The sequence below is a fragment of the Aquarana catesbeiana genome, linkage group LG01 (assembly GCF_042186555.1).
Source record: "Aquarana catesbeiana isolate 2022-GZ linkage group LG01, ASM4218655v1, whole genome shotgun sequence".
NCBI lineage: Eukaryota > Metazoa > Chordata > Amphibia > Anura > Ranidae > Aquarana > Aquarana catesbeiana.
The window spans coordinates 668,654,644-668,673,105 of NC_133324.1; the positions used below are offsets into that span (position 1 = coordinate 668,654,644).

Consider the following 18,462-nt stretch of genomic DNA (forward strand, 5'->3'; position numbering starts at 1 on the left):
TGGGTGGGTCCTTACTCCTACTGTTTGCCGTGGGTCTGGGACCTCCCCTGGTTTACCTGCGCCTCCCCGGGGCACCACTACCGTATGGTCGCGGCGGACAGTGTTCTGCTTTATAGCTCCAGTTACTGCTTACTGATAGTTAAGTTGATGTTATGTTATGTTGGCTCATACGCTACACACATTGTGGTTCTCCGTGGTCTCACCTCATGCATCTCCATTCGTATTGTCTATTCTATCTACTGCCTTATTGCTGCTTGGTTTTGAGCAGACCTTAACGCTCCTTCCAACCCCCATTAGGGCAGACCCCTGCGTGGACACTCTGAGTGCTCAACAGGGGTCCACAGTAAGTCTACGACAGGAACCGTTCACTCCCCTTCTTCCCCTCCCTCTCCCTCCCCCCTCCCTCTCCCTCCCCCCTCCCTCTCTCCCCCTCTCCCCCCCCCTCCCCCCCACCCTCCCTCTCTCCCCCCCCCACCCTCCCTCTCTCCCCCCCACCCTCCTTCTCTCCCCCCCCTCCCCCCCACCCTCCCTCTCTCCCCCCCCCACCCTCCCTCTCTCCCCACCACTCTCCCTCTCTCCCCCCCTCCCTCTCTCTCCCCCCTCTCTTCCTCCCCCCCTCTCTTCCCCCCCACCCTCCCTCTCCCCCCCCCCCACCCTCCCTCTAAGTGGGAGGCGGCACTCAGAACCCAATTCACTGACTCAGAGGAAGAAGATTCTCCACTTTGCCCAGAAATCCTCTATAAGCACCAGAGTCCGCATTACATTACATCATCTCACCTTATTCTATCTTACTCTGCTCCCTCTCCGTCTCCTGTTTCTAGTTTTCACTGCTCACCCCCCCCCCCCCGCTTTTCCCCCCTCCTTTCCCGGTCCTTATACCTTTCTCACTTTTGGGGATACCAGTTTTCTTATAACTCCTTCCCACTCATGGGTTATCTGAACAGATACAGTGAAGATCTTAAAATTTGTTACATTTCCACATGTCTCATGTTTGGGTTCACCAGTTCTTCGGGTCCCCTAGCTCCCCAATTAACTACAAAATGTATACAACATCACTATGTGGCATCATTTGATATGTTCTAACGCCAGCTCCAGGTCAAGCAACTCTCGGAGCGCCTCCAGGGCCCCGTGCACTGTCAGTATTGCTATACCGGGGTCCTTCCCCCATGTGCCCTGAGCACGGTGCTAAGTCAGAAAACTTGATTTGTTGACCTCGCTTTGTAATCTTGTCTGAATTTTCTGCCTGACTTTTGTTTTGTACCTATGCTGGATATGTTATTTGTTGTACACACTTTCTATGGAAAAAATAAGGAATTAAAAAAAATCTAGAGTTTTGAGCGCAATTTGGAGAAATACTTCCTGTCCTGTGGAGTCAACCGGAAGTATAAGCAAATATTTCCAAAATAAGGCTTCAACAGATTTACTTGTGTATAATCAGCGGGGCCCATACAAGGATTGAAATTCATCTGGTCTCCGCTGAACCCGGATGAATTTCAATCCATGTATGGCTTGCTTTAGTTCTGCTGTAAAGCTCAAAATATTTGTAGCATTTTTATCTTCTATTGATGCCACTACTAATTTCCCAAACGATTTGGTTTTTCAGTCTGTACTATTTTTCTAATTTTATATATCGCATTTCATTTCCTCCCAAGTAGTTTCTAATACCAGGTCTTGTTTCTTTCAGAGATTTTCTTACCGACCCCTGATGGTTTACTCGTAAATTTACACGAAAGCAAGGAGGTAGGAAGCTGTTTGTATGTTTTGGGTCCTGTTTAATTTCTAGCCTCTGCCCCTCCTATCAGAGAAAAAATAAAAAATACTTGCCTTTCTGCTGGTGGTGGGCAAGCCTAAGTGAGCATGACATCACTTGGCATTTCTGTGGGATCCAAGATCCAGTGAGAATGCTCTCTTGCACAGCGGATGAGTGTCTTATGAGACTAGGGATCCTTAGCAGAATGATGTTACTGTGATCTCAGTGAGCATGCCTAAAGCTAAGAGTAAGGCAAGTTTTTGTTTTTCTGTTATCTTTTATTCATTTGGGGTAGAAAGTGGGTTCAGGCATTAAGTGGACCTGGCATTAAATGGTTTAGTTTAACCTTTAACATCACTTCAAACTGCTTTTTTGAACAGGACCAAGTACTGCATGTACATGGTCTTTTAGGGGATTAAGTAAAAGTTTAAGCATTTTTGTGACTTTTTTTTATTAGCTTATAATTATTCTTTAAATCATTATTAGGCTGTTATTATGCAAATGTGCTTCTAATACTTTTTGCTTGCCTTGAGTACAAGAAACAGTTTCTGTTGTGATGACAGTCTGAATATGCCTAAGTAATTAATCCCAGGAATCTTTTTCTTTTTTTAGAGAAAAGCGTTTCATAACTTTGGTGTTTATACTAAAATGTATTTCTTTTTTTTAACTCGTAGCTCATCAAAGATCTATTAACAGCTCTGCCAAGCATGTTTTTAAGCACAAGAGAAACACACAGTGCTTTAGGCCCTGCTCTTCAGGGAGCATTTAAACTGATGTCTCCTACGGGTGGACGTATATCGGTGTTTCAGACGCAGTTGCCATCTTTGGGTGCTGGTCTACTGCAGTCTAGAGAAGATCCTAACCAAAGGTCCAGCACTAAGGTACAGTGTCTGTTACTCATTTTCTGCTGCTCATTTTCTGCATTTTCTCTCATAGATATATTGACATGTACAGTATGAGAATCAGTGCTATGCTGGAGAGTCCTGGAATCTAATTACATTGGAGTAAATTAGAACATGCAGCATCTGCTTGAGCCATACTCTAACTCAAGGGATATCACATTTGCTTTGGACTTTTAAGATGGTTGTACCACAGAGAACAATTTGCCTTAAATATAACAGTCAATAGTGATGTTGTATGGTAGTGTGAAAGAGGCACATTTTACCTTTTAAAGTGGTTGTAAATCCTTATATACCCAGTGAAGTGACTGACCTCAGATGATAAACAGAGATGAAACAAATCCTCCCACATATGTTGTACCAGTCTATCTGCAGTCTTCTCTACATCCATTCAAAGTGCAGAATTTATACAGCTTGTCTGAACTGGCAGAAATCGGGGTGGGGAGCTAATGTTATGCTGGCCATACACTATACGAAAAATCGTTCATTTAGACCGTTCGTTCCTTTTTTTGGCCAGTTAATGGGCACAAAATCGATAATCGCTGGGACGTTTTTGAGCCGAAAAAACTAAGGACAAGGTTGGAAATTTTCTGCCGAACGAACGATAAATTGAAAGGTTAATGTGTTTCCCATCCGAACTAGGTATATGTAAAAAAATGAACAAAAAAATTATTTATGTCCACTGAACGATTTATCGGTCATTACATGATGGCACAATTATTTGTGGTCATGGCCGAACGTTCATTTTTCGAAAATGGGTTTGACCGATTTTTCGTATAGTGTATGGCCAGCATTACACTGAGTAAGAGCCGATTTGAGGGAAGGGACACACCCTCTTTCACACAGGAACAGAGCTGAGACTGTCAATTACAGACTGTGTGCAGAAGATCTCTCCCTGTCACCTTTTTTTTCTCTTGGCATCAGGAAAACTTGTCAGAATTGACTTATGCTGATAGCAAAGGAGAGAGGCAGCAGACCGAAATGATACTTGGTGCCCTGGATTGAGACAACTCAATCCTATACACACCATATAGAGGGATATGCATTGTTCCTACTTCAAATCTGAGGTTTGCAACCACTTTAAGGTGAATGTAAAAGTAGGTGCAACATGTAGCCCTCTCTTTAAAGTGAGCCCCCTCCCTTTCAGCCCGCCGCCTTATCTGAAACCACTAATGAAAAGGGTAAATCCAAATGCATGCTCATTTAATTTGTTTGTCTCACTTCTTACTGTGTTTCTTTATACTACTGCCCTGCTCCTTCTTCTCCTCCTCCTCCTCATGTAAAGCCTTGGCACCATTTGAACAGTTGATGCGGTAGCTGGCTTCTTCTGTGTTTTCTGTTCTGGCCAACTGATGACATCAGCACCATGTTCTCACTGTTATACGTGGAGAAAAAAGCCTTTTCCACTTAGATCTAGGGAGAATTCTCAGTTTACAAATGAGATCTCCCTGGAAGGCGCTGGTGATGGGCTTCCCAGGGGCAGCTATGATGCACTAGCTTATGTCACCTGTGTCAGAACACTGCAAAGTAAAAAGTGCACTCACAAAATAGAAACCCAATACTGCTGCTGCAAATAAAAAAACTCCAAAAACCTATAACACAATCCTAAAATAGATTAGAATTGATTGCAGCGCTGTGCCATAAAGTAATGCTCCAAAGCATCAAAACTCATAATCAATAACTCAAACAATCATAAAGTGCCAAATTATTAATTTCCATGAAAAATAAAGTTCATATCAATATAATAGCCTCCAATCTCCCACATGTCCTTATGCAATATAATTGTGCAAAAATGTAAATTAAATCAATAATTCAAAGTTCATAAAACCCACTTATAATCCCAATGTGTTCAAATGTAAAATCTTCATGTGCAGTCTTTACATTAATATTACTGATTTCATTTACATTTTTGCACAATTATACTGAACGGGAACACGTGGGAGATTGAAGGCTATATATTATATTGATCTGAACTTTATTTTTTTATTTTTCATGTAAATTAATAAGTTGGCACTTTATGATTGATTGGTTTATTGATTATGATTATTTTTGATGTTTTAGAGCACTAATTATTTATGGCACAGCGCTTCAATCAATTCTAATCTATTTTAGGATTGTGTTAAAATAATTTGGAATAATTAAAGGGGTTGTAAAGGTAAAAATTTTTTCACCTTAATGCATTCTATGCATTAAGGTGAAAAAACGTTTGACAGTACCGCCGCCCCCAGGCCCCCCGTTTTACTTACCTGACGCCTCGAATCTTCGCTGCTCGTCCTCGTCATCTTCATTGCAGCTCAGCCTGGTCGCTGATTGGCTGCAGTGGATGAATTGAAAGCAGCGCAGCCATTGGCTCGTGCTGCTGTCAATCACATCCGATGACGCGGCGCGCCAGGGGGCGGGGCCGAGTGATACAGCGAGCGGCTATAGCCGCCGGCTGTATCACGGGAGCGCACCCGCAAGCACTCACCACCGTGCGAGGGAGCTCGCATTAAGGTGGTAAATGCTTGCGGGGAGGAGCTGAAACAGCCGCCGAGGGACCCCAGAAGACCAGGTTCGGGGCCACTCTGTGCAGAACGAGCTGCACAGTGAAGGTAAGTATAACATGTTTGTTATTTTTAAAAAAAAAAAAAAATTAACTTTACAACCCCTTTAACATTTCCTTTTTAGATGAAGCTGTATTCCAGGAATTCAGCTGCTTTGTAAAAAATGAAGGCATGCTGAGTTAAGTCCAAAGAGATGAATGACATCTCCTGGACTTTATTATTTATATCTCAGGTTTATAATACTCCCAGAAGACAGCTATCGTTGTATTTTCAGAAGCTTGATGCTGATCCTTCTGATTGCATTTTCAACAGTAGAGTTGCTGCAGCTGCTATCTTCCTTTTAATAAATGTTTACACACCCACCACACTTAGTCAGCGCACTTTTGCTCTTTTTGTTTGCCGCTTCAAGATCTCTTCAGTCTTCTATAAGTGCTGTGTTAAGTGTGCTGGATTGGATTCTTCAGCGGCAGCTGCTATGTTTTCCCCTCCCCTCCTCCTTTCCAATCACAGAAGCCTTTGTATTATGTGAACACATTCACAAAATTCAAAAAGGCTTCTGTGAATAGGCAGCAGAGGGGAGGGCCAGGCATAGCTGCTTTTGTGTGCTTCTCTCCCCTCAGATCCCAGTGTTTCTACGGCAGAGCAATAAACCTAACATATAAATAATACAGATAAGACCAGGAGGCCTCATGCACCTAGTTGATCGTAACTCATAGAGGTTGATTTGCTAAAGGCAAATAGGTTGTGCACTTTGCAAAGTGCAGTTGCTCCAGAGATTAGTATAAACAGCAGAAGCTCTGCTGCCTTCCATCATCCAATCATGTGCAAGCAAACATGCAGTTTTTTTTTATTTTCTTTGCTTGTGATTGGGTATTCTTTGCAAAGTGAAGCTTTACCTCATTTAATAAGCTCTGGAGCAACTGCACTTGTAGGGTGCAACTGCACTTTGCAAATGCATAGCCTATTTGCCTTTAGTATACAAAAACCCCATAGTGTGCCTTACAAAGTTACTCAATTTCTGCAATTCAGCTTCAAAGAAGTATAACATTTATTTCTGAGGCTTCATTCACACAGGCGCATAGACTCATACTGCTGTGCGGAGATTTGTGTTTATGCGTCTGGGAAATGACAGCCTGTCAAAGTCAAGGACACACAGACAAAGCAGCTGTGTAGGTATTTTAAAGCACATGCCAGTGTTTACACTTACACATGGACAGAAGCCCAGCTCTAGAACAGGTAATTGGTGTCCAAACCATGTATATGGTCAGTGTAAAATCAGTATTATTTACATTGTAGCTTTGTTTTAACTTGTTTATGCATTTTATTTGAAGGGTATACAGCATCTGGGTCCTGCCACTGATTTCTATAAGAAGTTGGCCTTGGATTGCTCAGGACAGCAAACAGCGGTGGACTTGTTCCTTCTAAGTTCTCAATATTCTGACTTGGCTTCTCTAGGTCTGTAGAATTCAAAAAGCTTTTCTCCCATTAAGGCCTGTGTCAACATGCTTTTGGGCTTGTTTCAGTGGGAAAATTTTGCATGTTTTCATGTGTAATCAGTTTTCATTTGGCATCAGTTTGAGATGCTTCGGAGATCCTTTAGCTTCTTCTAATAGGTGAATTTGCTATGGTGAACTAAACCATATCAAGCTGCTTCAATATGATTTTGCATTTACATAAAAACTTTTATTGGGAAGAGAAGCAGTTTTGACACACAGAAAAGTCAGTTGACACTGGCCCTGAACCCCTAGGCATCTGCTGTCTGCATATGAGCGGTCCTGTGTTTACAACTTACCGTGCTGAGAGCGTGCTCCCAGCACAGTAGCCGGCGGGAATCGGTAAGCTCCTGATGCACACTTGCGATTGGAGCTTTCCAATCATGTGACCGCTGTGACAGCCAATCACAGTGATCACATGACCCGAATGCCCGAACTCCTAAAGGGCCAGGAGGCAGTTGGCAGGAAGAGGTTAAAGTGGAACTTTAGATGGACAATTAAGTCCTGCTAGATCACTTCAGGCTGGCCAGTTTTGTAGGTTTAGCTATGTAAAACTTAAAAAATGAGTGGCTATACTGTTTAAAATCCAGTAATACACTGTCTCACCCTGCTCTGCGCATGCTCAATTTCTCTCCATTTCTGGCATTGTTTCGAAAAACAGAAACACTAGAGAGTGATCTGATGACAGCCTAAAGATTTACATCTGTTCAGGGGCTCTGAGCTTAAGCAAAAGGGTACCCTCTGGCAAGAAGAAACAGGAGCAATGCTGGAGGCAATTTACAGCACACACTAATTTTGGTAGCATAATTGTTAACCACTTGACCTTTGGAAGGCTTTACCCCCTTCATGACTAGGGCATTTTTTATTATTCAGCACTGTGCTACATTATCTGGCAATTGCCCGGTCATGCAACACTGTACCCAAATTAAATTTTATATAATTTTTTCCACACAAATAGAGCTTAATTTTCATGATATCTAATCACCACTGGGTTTTTTATTTTTTTTTTTTGCTATGTAAACGAAAAAATACAGAAAATTTTGAAAATGCGTTTTTCTTATAAAATTTTGCAAACATAATCTTTCTTTATAAATTTAGGCCAAAATGTATTATGCTACATTCCTTTGGTAAAAATAACCCAAATCCTTGTATATTATTTAGTCTGTGTGAAAGTTAGTATGCAAACTATGATATATATATTTAAAAACTGGTCAATCCTGATGTACTGACTGCCTATCTGGTGCCCTAAAATGCCAGGACAGTAAATTCCCCCCCACCCACCCCCTTTTTTGGATAGTAGACAGTCCAGTGTATTTAGTAACAGGCATGACAAGTTTTTTAGAGTTTTTAAAAAAAAAAGCAATTTGTCACTTTTTTTTTTCTTTCTTTTTTTACGTGTCACTAGCGCAGTACAGCCTAATCATATGACTTAGTGTGGCAGTGATCAGGGATATGGACTGGTGACATTACATAGAAAAAACAAAAAATATTCAATTTTATTTATTTTTTACATACCCTGTTTCCCCGAAAATAAGACCTAGCGTGATTGTTGGTGATGGCTGCAATATAAGCCCCACCCCCCAAATAAGCCCTAGTTAAAGTCCTTGTAGGTCTTCATTTCAGGGTAGGGCTTATTTTTGGGGAAACAGGGTAGGGCTTATTTGGGGGGTAGGGCTTATATTGCAGCCATCACCGACAATCACGCTAGGTCTTATTTTCGGGGAAACAGGGTAGTATCACGGCAGTAGTTCATTGTTACCATAGACTCTAAAGGGTCTGGGAGTCAGATTTTTTTTTTTTGTTTTTGTTTGAACTGCGTGAATAGCTTTAATTCGTGATTCATTGTTTATTATTGTGATGCTGTGATTGGGAACAGCTATCGCATGGTACAAGGTGCTGGCTATTGGCCCAAATACCATGTGATTACTAGTGACCAATCACAGATCACACACAGTAGTAAACAATGATGTCATGAATGGATTTCATTCATGACTGTTTACTAGGTGACATGTGATCGCACAGCAATCACTTGGTATCTGGGCCGATCCCACCCCCGATACCGAGCACTGCAGACCATGCTGCTGCGCACCCCAGGGGGCGCGAGTGCACATGTGCGGGGCGATGTACTGGTACTTCGCAGTGCCTGCTCAAGCCTCCGGCCAGCAGTAAAATTACTGTTGGCTGCTCAGCAAATAGTTATTATGGAATGTATGTCCCTTGCTAAAGAACATAATTTTTTATCAAGTTTGTAAATTTATAAAGCTTTATACAAAGATAAGGTCCTTTAGTTACAACCATGTGACTGAAATATTCGAATCTTATTGGACTCGGTTTAAAGAAGCTGTCGCTTTTTAAAAAAAATAAGGATTCTTATCCTGGTGTGTTAGCCTTATGAATTGAGCCTATAGGTTCGCAAACACAAAATCAAGCACTATTTAATGCATGTTACAAGAAATGCTCTGCCTTAGACATGTCATCACAGTGAGATGGCAATATTTTATATACAGGACATTGTGTCTTCTAGTGCAAACTTGCTAGACATTTTGTATGTGTGATTCAAAGTATCCGTGTACAGATTTCTTGAAATGTTCAAGGTCTCCAAGCTATTGAGCCTTTGGCCCTTCATAAATGAACTGCGTTTTGTCTTTAAAGGCTAAGTTCACCTTTAAAAAAAAAATAATAATGGCCATATTATAAAAGGTAAACAGTGCATTTTTTTTTTTTGTTCTTCAGGAGCCTGCAGGGCATTGCACCCACACTCAGTGGATTGTGAATGCAATGTCGAGCTCCTGCATTCTCATCCTACAACTCTGAGCCTATACCTCCGTACTGGCTGTCAGTTTGAGAGATGCAGGAAGAGTGAATGGACTAAGAGGACGCTGAGCTGTGCAAGGCAGGGGACTGGCTGAGGGATGTCAGCAAACAGTGGACTTAAACCCGCTGTCCGCTGAAAGCAGATTACAGGAGTGCAGATCGAACTACATTGCATACCTGTGATCCATAGGAGAAGTAGGGCCAAAAAAGCTTTGTCCTTGCTGCTTCTCCTTTAATAAAAGCAAAGTTACCAGGTTGAAGAGAAGGGGGTCTCCCAGTCCTCCTTTAGCTGGCCACCAGAAGTCACAGTATCTGAAGTTTGCAATGTTTACATTTGCTGTTTTTGATGTGAAATTAATGTTTTTTTCCTTTTTTTTATTTTTTAGCCTGCATGTCAAAGTATTCTGCTGGTTGCATCTATTATTATCCATCATTCCACCACAAGCACAATACAGCCCAGGCTGATAAACTAAAACAAGATCTTGATCACTATCTCACTAGGAAGGTTGGATTTGAAGCAGTTATGAGAATACGTTGTACAAAAGGTATATACATTACTATGTTTGTAATATTGCAAAGCTAATTTGACTGAAGATCACTGAAAATGGCCAGTGGCATTTAGAAGTCATGCTCTTTATACTGTAGGTCTAAATGCTATAAATTTTAGCGCATGTCTCATGCCTTTGTTAAACTTGCAGCATTACAACACCATTGTACACTGGCGCAAAGTACTGTGTGAAATATGGCTTAGGTTGGCTTTGTGAACTCTTTGCAGTATGATCTCCAATTTTGGGGGGACCACTTGGTGATTTATTAGTCTCTGAACTCACTGTCCCAAAACTGTACTGAGAGAAGTGTGTAGGCTACTATTACTGAGCTCTCCTTGTGAAAATATTTTCATTGGTATTATATAGATTCAATGGCTGCAATTCTTTCGGAGTCACAAATTGTGCCGATTGCTTGTTTCTGGTCAGTTATTTAAAATATTAAAGACCAAAATAGCCAGGTAGCTAGCATTTCCAGGAATTCCGCAATGGCATCTTACTATGTTCTGTTATGACATGTGGCAGCACCTCATGGTTAGGAGATCAGTACATTTAAAAAGTTACTTTGAAAACGTACCCAAAAGGGGAAGTTTCGTTCCCCTCCGCTCCCTTCTCCCATAATTGAAATGTACTTTTTTTGGAGGGGGGGAGCGGGTAACTGATTTTGACAGGTAACCGCTCCCACTTCTGGTCAGATCGCCACGCCCCACCTTTCCCCCGCAGTCTCTCTGGACATGTGACAGGTCCCATGAGACTGAGGGAACATGCATTAGGTGCAGCTCGTGCATATGCAGTAGGCAGCCGGCTGGGAGACCTCAAGGGGGGCACAGTTGGCTGCCCACAGTTAAGATGCCGGCACCTGGGCCCGAAGACCATCAAAAAACCGGGTCTGGTGATGACATTGCTGGATCCTGGGACAGGTAAATATGTGGTTTTTAAAAGTCAGCAGCTACAGTTTTTGTAGCTGCTGACGTTTACATTTTTGTTTACAGATTGAGGCTCCTCTTTAAGTGATCTGAAATGCTTGATCCATTTTTCTTTTTGTTTTGTTTTTGATGTTGTCACAAATTCACATTCAAAATTTGATAATTTTTCTTCATCCTCAGGCCTTTCAATACACACCTTTCATGGGAATTTCTTTGTGCGTTCTACGGATCTATTGTCTCTCGCGAACATTAATGAAGATGCAGGGTTTGCGGTGCAAATGTCCATAGATGAAAGTCTGACAGATACATCGCTGGCGTGCTTTCAAGTTGCCCTTCTTTATACATCTAGCAAAGGTAATTCTTCACAAAGGGGAGCTATGAAAATTCCGTTTGCATAAATTGCATTGTTAAAAGGCTGTAAAGATAGACTGTATTTTTAAAGTGGCCTTTTTTCTTTTGCCATGTGGTGTCTTAGAGCCTAAGTCCAATCAGTTCTGAATTTTTTTGCATTTAAAACTCAGGAAATGCTGACTATTTGTGGAATAGTCCTAATTTGTATTCTGACATGCATTTTGTGCTGTTGCCAGGCGGTTTATGAAATGTCTGTTTGCTAGTATCCTTATTTTCTTATTGACTCAGAATGTGAGTTTCTGATGGGAATTTACAACATTTTAGAGCCCAGGTTTATAAAGTTACTGAAGTGAGGCACTGTTCAAGCAATATCCACTTAGGCTCAGAATCCTGTGATGCCTATGATGTGGCACAGTGTTTTCTGCTTTTTCTGAATTTCCGTTTAATAATTAGGACTGTCCATAGATGGCAAATATAAACTTATGTTTTGAAAAAATCTATTAATGTTTAACACGAGTGAAACTTGTTTTTGGTAAACAGGTCAGAGAAGGATACGTGTACATACATTATGCTTGCCGGTGGTAAATTCACTGCCAGATGTGTTTGCTGGAGCAGATGTACAGGCTGTTACCAGCCTTTTGGCAAACATGGGTAAGTTTCAATTTATGTTAAATTGTACATGGTGTGTAATCTTTTTATTTTTAAGCATCACCACTAGAGTTCACATACTTGGGATAGGCATGTCAAAAACAGATTTTAGTGTCTTCTTCTTTTTTTTTTTTTTTTTTATTCTCTTTTATTATATAAACAAAGAATACACAAATACATATAGTAAAAATCACATTCCTATGTCAGAATTCCTTATTGCATAGATTACTTACAATATACAGTTATTCTCCCTATTCCCCCAACCCCCCCGAACCCTTAAACCTCCATCAAATTCCACTAGCCCTCAGATTTTTTTAAACTCCATCCATTTTCCCCATATGTTTCTATATATCTCTTGAGTCCTCTACTGTATGGAATGTTTCCGCTATGGCTCTCACCATTTCCACTTTTGCTACCCACTCCTACATATTCAGCGCTTCTTGGATTCTCCATAAGCTCGGGATCAAACCTTTAGCTGCATTTAGAAGGTATGGGACTAAGGTATTCTTGTATTGGGACACCATCTTCCTCGTATCATGAAATAAACATTCCCAGGGATTATTCTGAATCCGTTCTCCCGTTATTTGGTGGATCACTGCTATCATTCTGCCCCAGTAAGGTTGTATCTTTGTACATTCCCACCACAAGTGCTCAAAGGTCCCCGGGGCATCATATCCCCTCCAACAAGTTGGGGGGCCTTCTCCGGCTGTGCTAGTCTTTAGTGTGCTCTCCTCCAATGATCAGACTTGTCCTGACATCCAGTGTGCTGCTGTTTCTCCTCCCCAACTCTCTGAGCTCCTTGTGCATCTGAGAACAGAGGGTATGTGATTGCTTCTAAAAATGGGGGGAAAAGGGTATTTTTAATGCTTTTGTATATGTATACACAAATGTTTTGCCTTTCATTTTTATTTTAAACTGAACGGATTGTTTTACAATGTGAGTGTTTACAATCACTTTAAATTGTTTACACATTATTCACACAGGGCGTTTATTTAGGCCCTCTGAACATCTTTTCTCCTAGAAGCAGAAAAAAATCCATTTAAAAAAAAAAAAAAAAAAAAAAAAACGCTGTAAAAGCTGCGGTATTGTACATGATTATTGGGCGCTTCAAGTGTTTGAACATTAATGGATTCCACTGGCCAGAATATTAATTTATTCTGGCCATTGGAATGTATTAATGCCCAAACGCTAGACGCATTTAGTGTCTAGGCACGTCTGGCGTTTTTTTTCTGCTCTTCAGTTCCTCTCCTAAACAAGCCTTTGGTAGGGTTTTAATCCAGCCTGTAAAAGCTCCTCTTCTAATATGCCTGTAAACTCCTATGTGTACATGGACACACAGGCTTACTTAGAGGTGCTTTTAGAGGCAGAAAAAAATGTCAAATGTCTGTAAAAGTGGCGTGTTTTTTTTTTTTTCAAGCCCAGTGTGCATGAGGCCTTATTCAAATGTTGCAGAAGGGTTAGGGTATTGAGTCTATTGCTGGCTGTAATTATCCCATAGAGATAAATATTTAGTGGCTGTAATTGTGTTTTGGAGCAAAGGTAATGCATTGGCACATTTGGCATGCCCAGGTGATCCAGGTTGTTTTTGAATCAAGTGTGTGGGGATCAGAATTATATTGAGCACTGAACACTTCAAGGGAATGCTGCCACTGTACAAGGATGACTGTACTTCTCACAGTGTTAAAGTGACACCTGCATAGTGGTTTCCTCTACTCTGAGGTTTAGACTCACAAGCAACCCAACCCAAAATGACTGGCAGTGTTCAGCTGCTTCCTTTTATGTACAGTAGAGGGGGGGGGGGACTGTAAAGCTAAGGGTGGCATGATCAACGTTTTTTTGGTGAACTCCAGCATAGTGGTAATGATATGCTAATCCACCTATTTTAAAGCAAACTTGTAATTAAAACCGTATATGGTGTTGGAGTTTCCTTCAGAGCCACCCCAACTGCCCATTCAAATGGAGGCTTACTGAAAGTTTTTGAGCCAACTCTTGAATACTAGGGATTCCAAAAAAACTGAAGTGCCCCATTGTGCACATCTGTGACAACGCAGCCCATTCTCCAAATTAAAGTTCTGTCTACCAAGATGAATGGAGCTTGCCAGTATACTGTAGCAGCTAAGGCAATTGTCTCTTGAGTTTTTTGTTTTGTTTTGTTTTTTTTTTTATAATAAATGAAAAAGCAGATATTTGCTACCTGTAATCAGTTTTGTCTTGTCTGAGCAAAATGATAACTCAAAAAAAAAATATATACATACATACACACAGTATTTTCAAACTATGTGTAGACTAAACAGGGGTTTAGTTTGCACACATTTGCAAATATATGGGTAAGCTGCAGGGCCACTTCACGGCACTACAGTATACTGCAGTCCTAACTCTATAAATATTAAAAGTCTCCAAAATTGAAACACTTCCAGTATATAATAGCGGATAGATTAAGGGCAGGTATGCCTGGAGGGAGCCCACCGCTCCTTAAAGGTACAGGGACACACTGGACACCAAGCAATGGCACAATGGCAGCAAGGGTATCTAGTACGACCCCTCACTTAAACCCAACCTCTTTGTCTCCCTACTTAAGTATCAGTATATGCTACTCTTTGGTTGCTTTACTTTCTCTTTGAATGCTGGAAATGTTTACCTAATGGACATGAAGCCTGGTACACACTAATGCCCTGTACACACGGTCGTATTTTCCGACAGAAAATGTGTGATAGGACCTTGTTGTCGGAAATGCCGACCGTGTGTAGGCTCCATCACACATTTTCCATTGGAATTTCCGACACACAAAGTTTGAGATCTTGCTATAAAATTTTCCGACAAAATCTGTTGTTGGAAATTCCGCTCAGAATAAATTAAGAGACAAAAGCTATTGGCTACTGCCCCGTTTATAGTCCCGGCGTACGTGTTTTACGTTACCGCGTTCAGAACAATCGGATTTTCCGACAACTTTGTGTGACTGTGTGTATGCAAGACAAGTTTGAGCCAACATCCGTCGGAAAAAATCTATGGATTTTGTTGTCGGAATTTCCAATCAATGTCCGACCGTGTGTACAGGGCATAACAGATTTTTTTTTAATTTTTTTTTTTGGTGCAACCACAGCTCTGGTCGGAAACACTGTACTAACCATGGTGGCCCCACCGCCAGAACACGCCGATTAGCACTGTCTGCCATTGGCTGAGAGTGCTGATCAGGAGTCGGTGGGCTGCTGGTTTTCCAGCATGTATGTCCGACAGAAGCCAACTGACCAAACGGCCGGCTTCTTTAGTACAGACCGACATACACATGGTCATAATATCGGCTATTTTTTTTTTTTTTTTTTTACTGGCTAATGTCTCCCAACATTCTGCTTGTGTGTACGAGGCTTAAGGGATATCCAGGCTGACTGTTCTAGAGTAGCTAAACCCAGGTAAAGATGTGATTTCCACAGTATGCTCACATCCTTTTTCCTCCTCACCATGACTAGGTAAGTAGTTCAACTATTTTGTGGTCATACTCTGCATTTGATTGAGCCATGGTATGTTAGCACTGTTTTGAGCTGCATAGTTATAGAATACTTTGTAATAAATGTATGTGTGTGTGTATGTATGTATGTATGTATGTGTGTATAAATATATAATATATACATTCTTTTAATATAGCTGTAGACCGATCCATATCGTCCAGTATTTCTGATGCAAGAGATGCCTTGGTGAATGCAGTCGTGGATTCCCTGTTGTCATACAATTCCTCACTTTCAAATCTACAGCCATCTGCACTGATAGCACCCAATTCCCTTAAGATGTTTCCACTCTATGTATTGGCTCTTCTAAAGCAAGTAAGTGAATTTATTACAATACCACTTGTCTTGTAACATAAAACATTCAGTTGTACCAAACGAGAGAAAACAATGGAGTGGTCAACGAAGGACAACTGAATTAGGTGCTCATCCTGAGCAAATGTGTTTTTTTGTTTTTTTTTTAAACCTACCAGTATTGTACATGTTTGTGTTGCATTTACATTTGGCCAGCTCCAGAAAGTATCTGCAGAAGTAAAAAAAAAAAAAAAAGTCACAGCTGTTAAACATTTAAATATTTTAAGTAAATTGATAAAAAAAATAAAAAGCAGTCAGGTGTGCTCTGGATAGGCACATAGTTCACTTTACTCCTTCCTGTATAACTATGTTGGATCATTTTTAAAGAATAAGTTCACCCTCTATAACATGTTCCACCTGTATCACAGTTCTGTGAATGGGAGGAACTACAACTACAGTCAGCCATTGATGGCTTGTAGTTCTTAGTAAACTACCAGGGTGCTGCTGAGGTAGTTCGTTGATGCTTACCGTCCTTCTGTAACTGCCTGCCTGTACGAGGTATGGGCAGACAGCTACAGTGACAGTCTGCAGGAGCCTCAGATTACCCTTGTGATCTGCTGATCACGAGTGCAATGCTCTGCAGGCTCCTAATAAAAAAATAAATAATAAATGCACTGTTTTTTGTTTTTTTTATATATTAAGGTGAAGTTATCCTTTAACAACTGAATTTAAAAAAAAAAAAAAAAAAAAAAGCTTTTTCTTACCACTAGAGGGAGACATGTACAATACAAACTCCAGTAAAGCTTTAAGAGTTCAACATTGCCAGTGTAAAAAACGATCTAACGTGTCCCTTCGCTGAGCAATTGGCATTATCGTTACGTTGGTCTCTGGCTTAGTATTTGATTTCTAATGAATGCCTGTGTAAATTTTTTTATTTTAATTTTTTTTCTCAACTATACTCTGCTAATTTTTGACCATGGCAGCTTTTGACAGTCTAAATCTTTTTTGTTTTGTTTTTAAACACTTAATTATTTTCTGTGATGTACAAAAGTCCTTCCCATCACCATAAAATCTGACATCTGTATGACAACAAGCAGTTGACCCCAGATTTGTGTGTAAAAGTCCTGTGATTCAGGTGTGTAGCACAAAAGATTGTTGCGTTTGTATGGTTGCACTGCAAGTAAATCTAGGGCTCCTGGTACTAGTAATTCAAAGAATCCATTGGGGGGCAAATTTTACCACTAAACATACTAGGTAACACTAATAACATATTTTGAGAATTAAGAGTTGGGTGGTTATTTATCAAGTGGAATATCAAAATACATAATAAATATATACACTGATCAGCCATAACATTTTGGCCACTGACTGGTAAAGTGAATAACATTGATTATCTCCTTACAATGGCACCTGAAAGTGGGTGGGATATATTAGGCAGTAAGTAAACATGTCCCTGAAGTCGATGTGTTGAAAGCAGAAATAATGAGCAAGTGTAAGGATCTGAGCAACTTTGACAATACAAATTGTAATGGCTAGATGACTGGGTCAGAGCAACTCTAAAGCTGCAGCTCTTGTGGAATAGATGTTCCCTGTCTGCAGTCAGGACCTACCAAAAGTGGTCCAAGGAAATAAAACCAGTGAACCCGCGACCAGGTCATGAGCAGCCAAGGCTCATTGATGCACATAAGAAGTGAAGGCTCGCCTGTAAAGTCTAATCCAATAGAAGAGCTACTGTAGCTCAAATTGCTGAAAATTGCTGAAAAAATGAATGCTTGTTCCGTTGGAAAGATGTCAGAACATACAGCGCTTAGCAGTTGTGTGTATGGGGCTGACCCGTGTCCACAGACCGGTCAGGGTGCCCATGCTGACTTGTGTCCACAGCCAAATGCTCCTACAATGGGCCACATGAGCATCAGAACTGGACCAAGGAGCAATGGGAGAAGGTGGGCCTGGTCTGATGAATTTAAGAATAGTTTGAAGTGTTGATTTATCCTCCCATATTCTCCAGATCTCAATCTAATCGAGCATCTGCGGGATGTGCTGGAAAAGTCTCATCCATGAAGGCCCACAACTGAAAGGACTAAAGGATTTTCTACTGATTGCTTAGTGGCAGAGACCCCAACAATACCTTCAGAGGTCTAGTGGAGTCCATGCTCAACTGTTTATAGTGGGTGGTCATGTTTTGGCTGGTCAGTGTATATTTATTTATATTGGCGTTTCACTTCCATTGCTTTCTGGGGTCCCCATTTAGAGATTTTTTTTCCCCCTCACTTTGACCACACGACCACTATTTCCAGGACAGGAAAAACCCTGCTGAGCTTTTAGCCTTCCCATCCAAAACAACATTTTAAAGTATAACTGAACACAAACATTTTTTTCTTTCTTTCAGTTGTCAAAGAGGGTTTTTCCTCACATTGGAAAGATATCCTCTCACATCCTGTTGAGTCTACAGGAGAGGAAGTGATGGGAAAACTCACCAATGAGACACAGATGGCAAAAACTGTCATCAGTTTTAATCCTCCCATAATCTAATTTAAAGGAATTATTTGGCTCTAGATATAAAGTACTGTGCAAATGTAGGCAGGTGTGAAAAAATGCTATAACATAAGAATGCTTTCATAAATGTATATTTTAATTGTTTATTTTTATCAGTTTACAAAATGCAAACTGAGCAAATGGAGGAAAAATCTAAATCAATTCAA

At 40.7% G+C, this 18,462-nt stretch overlaps 1 protein-coding gene across 2 annotated transcripts in view; it reads left to right on the plus strand.

The window, feature by feature from the left end:
- Positions 1-18,462, plus strand: part of SEC24B (SEC24 homolog B, COPII coat complex component) — a 124,753-nt gene that overhangs the window by 71,625 nt on the left and 34,666 nt on the right. For both annotated transcript variants that reach the window (XM_073602251.1, XM_073602260.1), the window contains 7 exons: positions 1,685-1,740; positions 2,425-2,631; positions 6,524-6,647; positions 9,886-10,044; positions 11,151-11,324; positions 11,862-11,972; positions 15,609-15,784. In XM_073602251.1, coding sequence (XP_073458352.1) covers positions 1,685-1,740; positions 2,425-2,631; positions 6,524-6,647; positions 9,886-10,044; positions 11,151-11,324; positions 11,862-11,972; positions 15,609-15,784 — 1,007 coding nt within the window. The remainder of the gene's footprint in view (positions 1-1,684; positions 1,741-2,424; positions 2,632-6,523; positions 6,648-9,885; positions 10,045-11,150; positions 11,325-11,861; positions 11,973-15,608; positions 15,785-18,462) is intronic.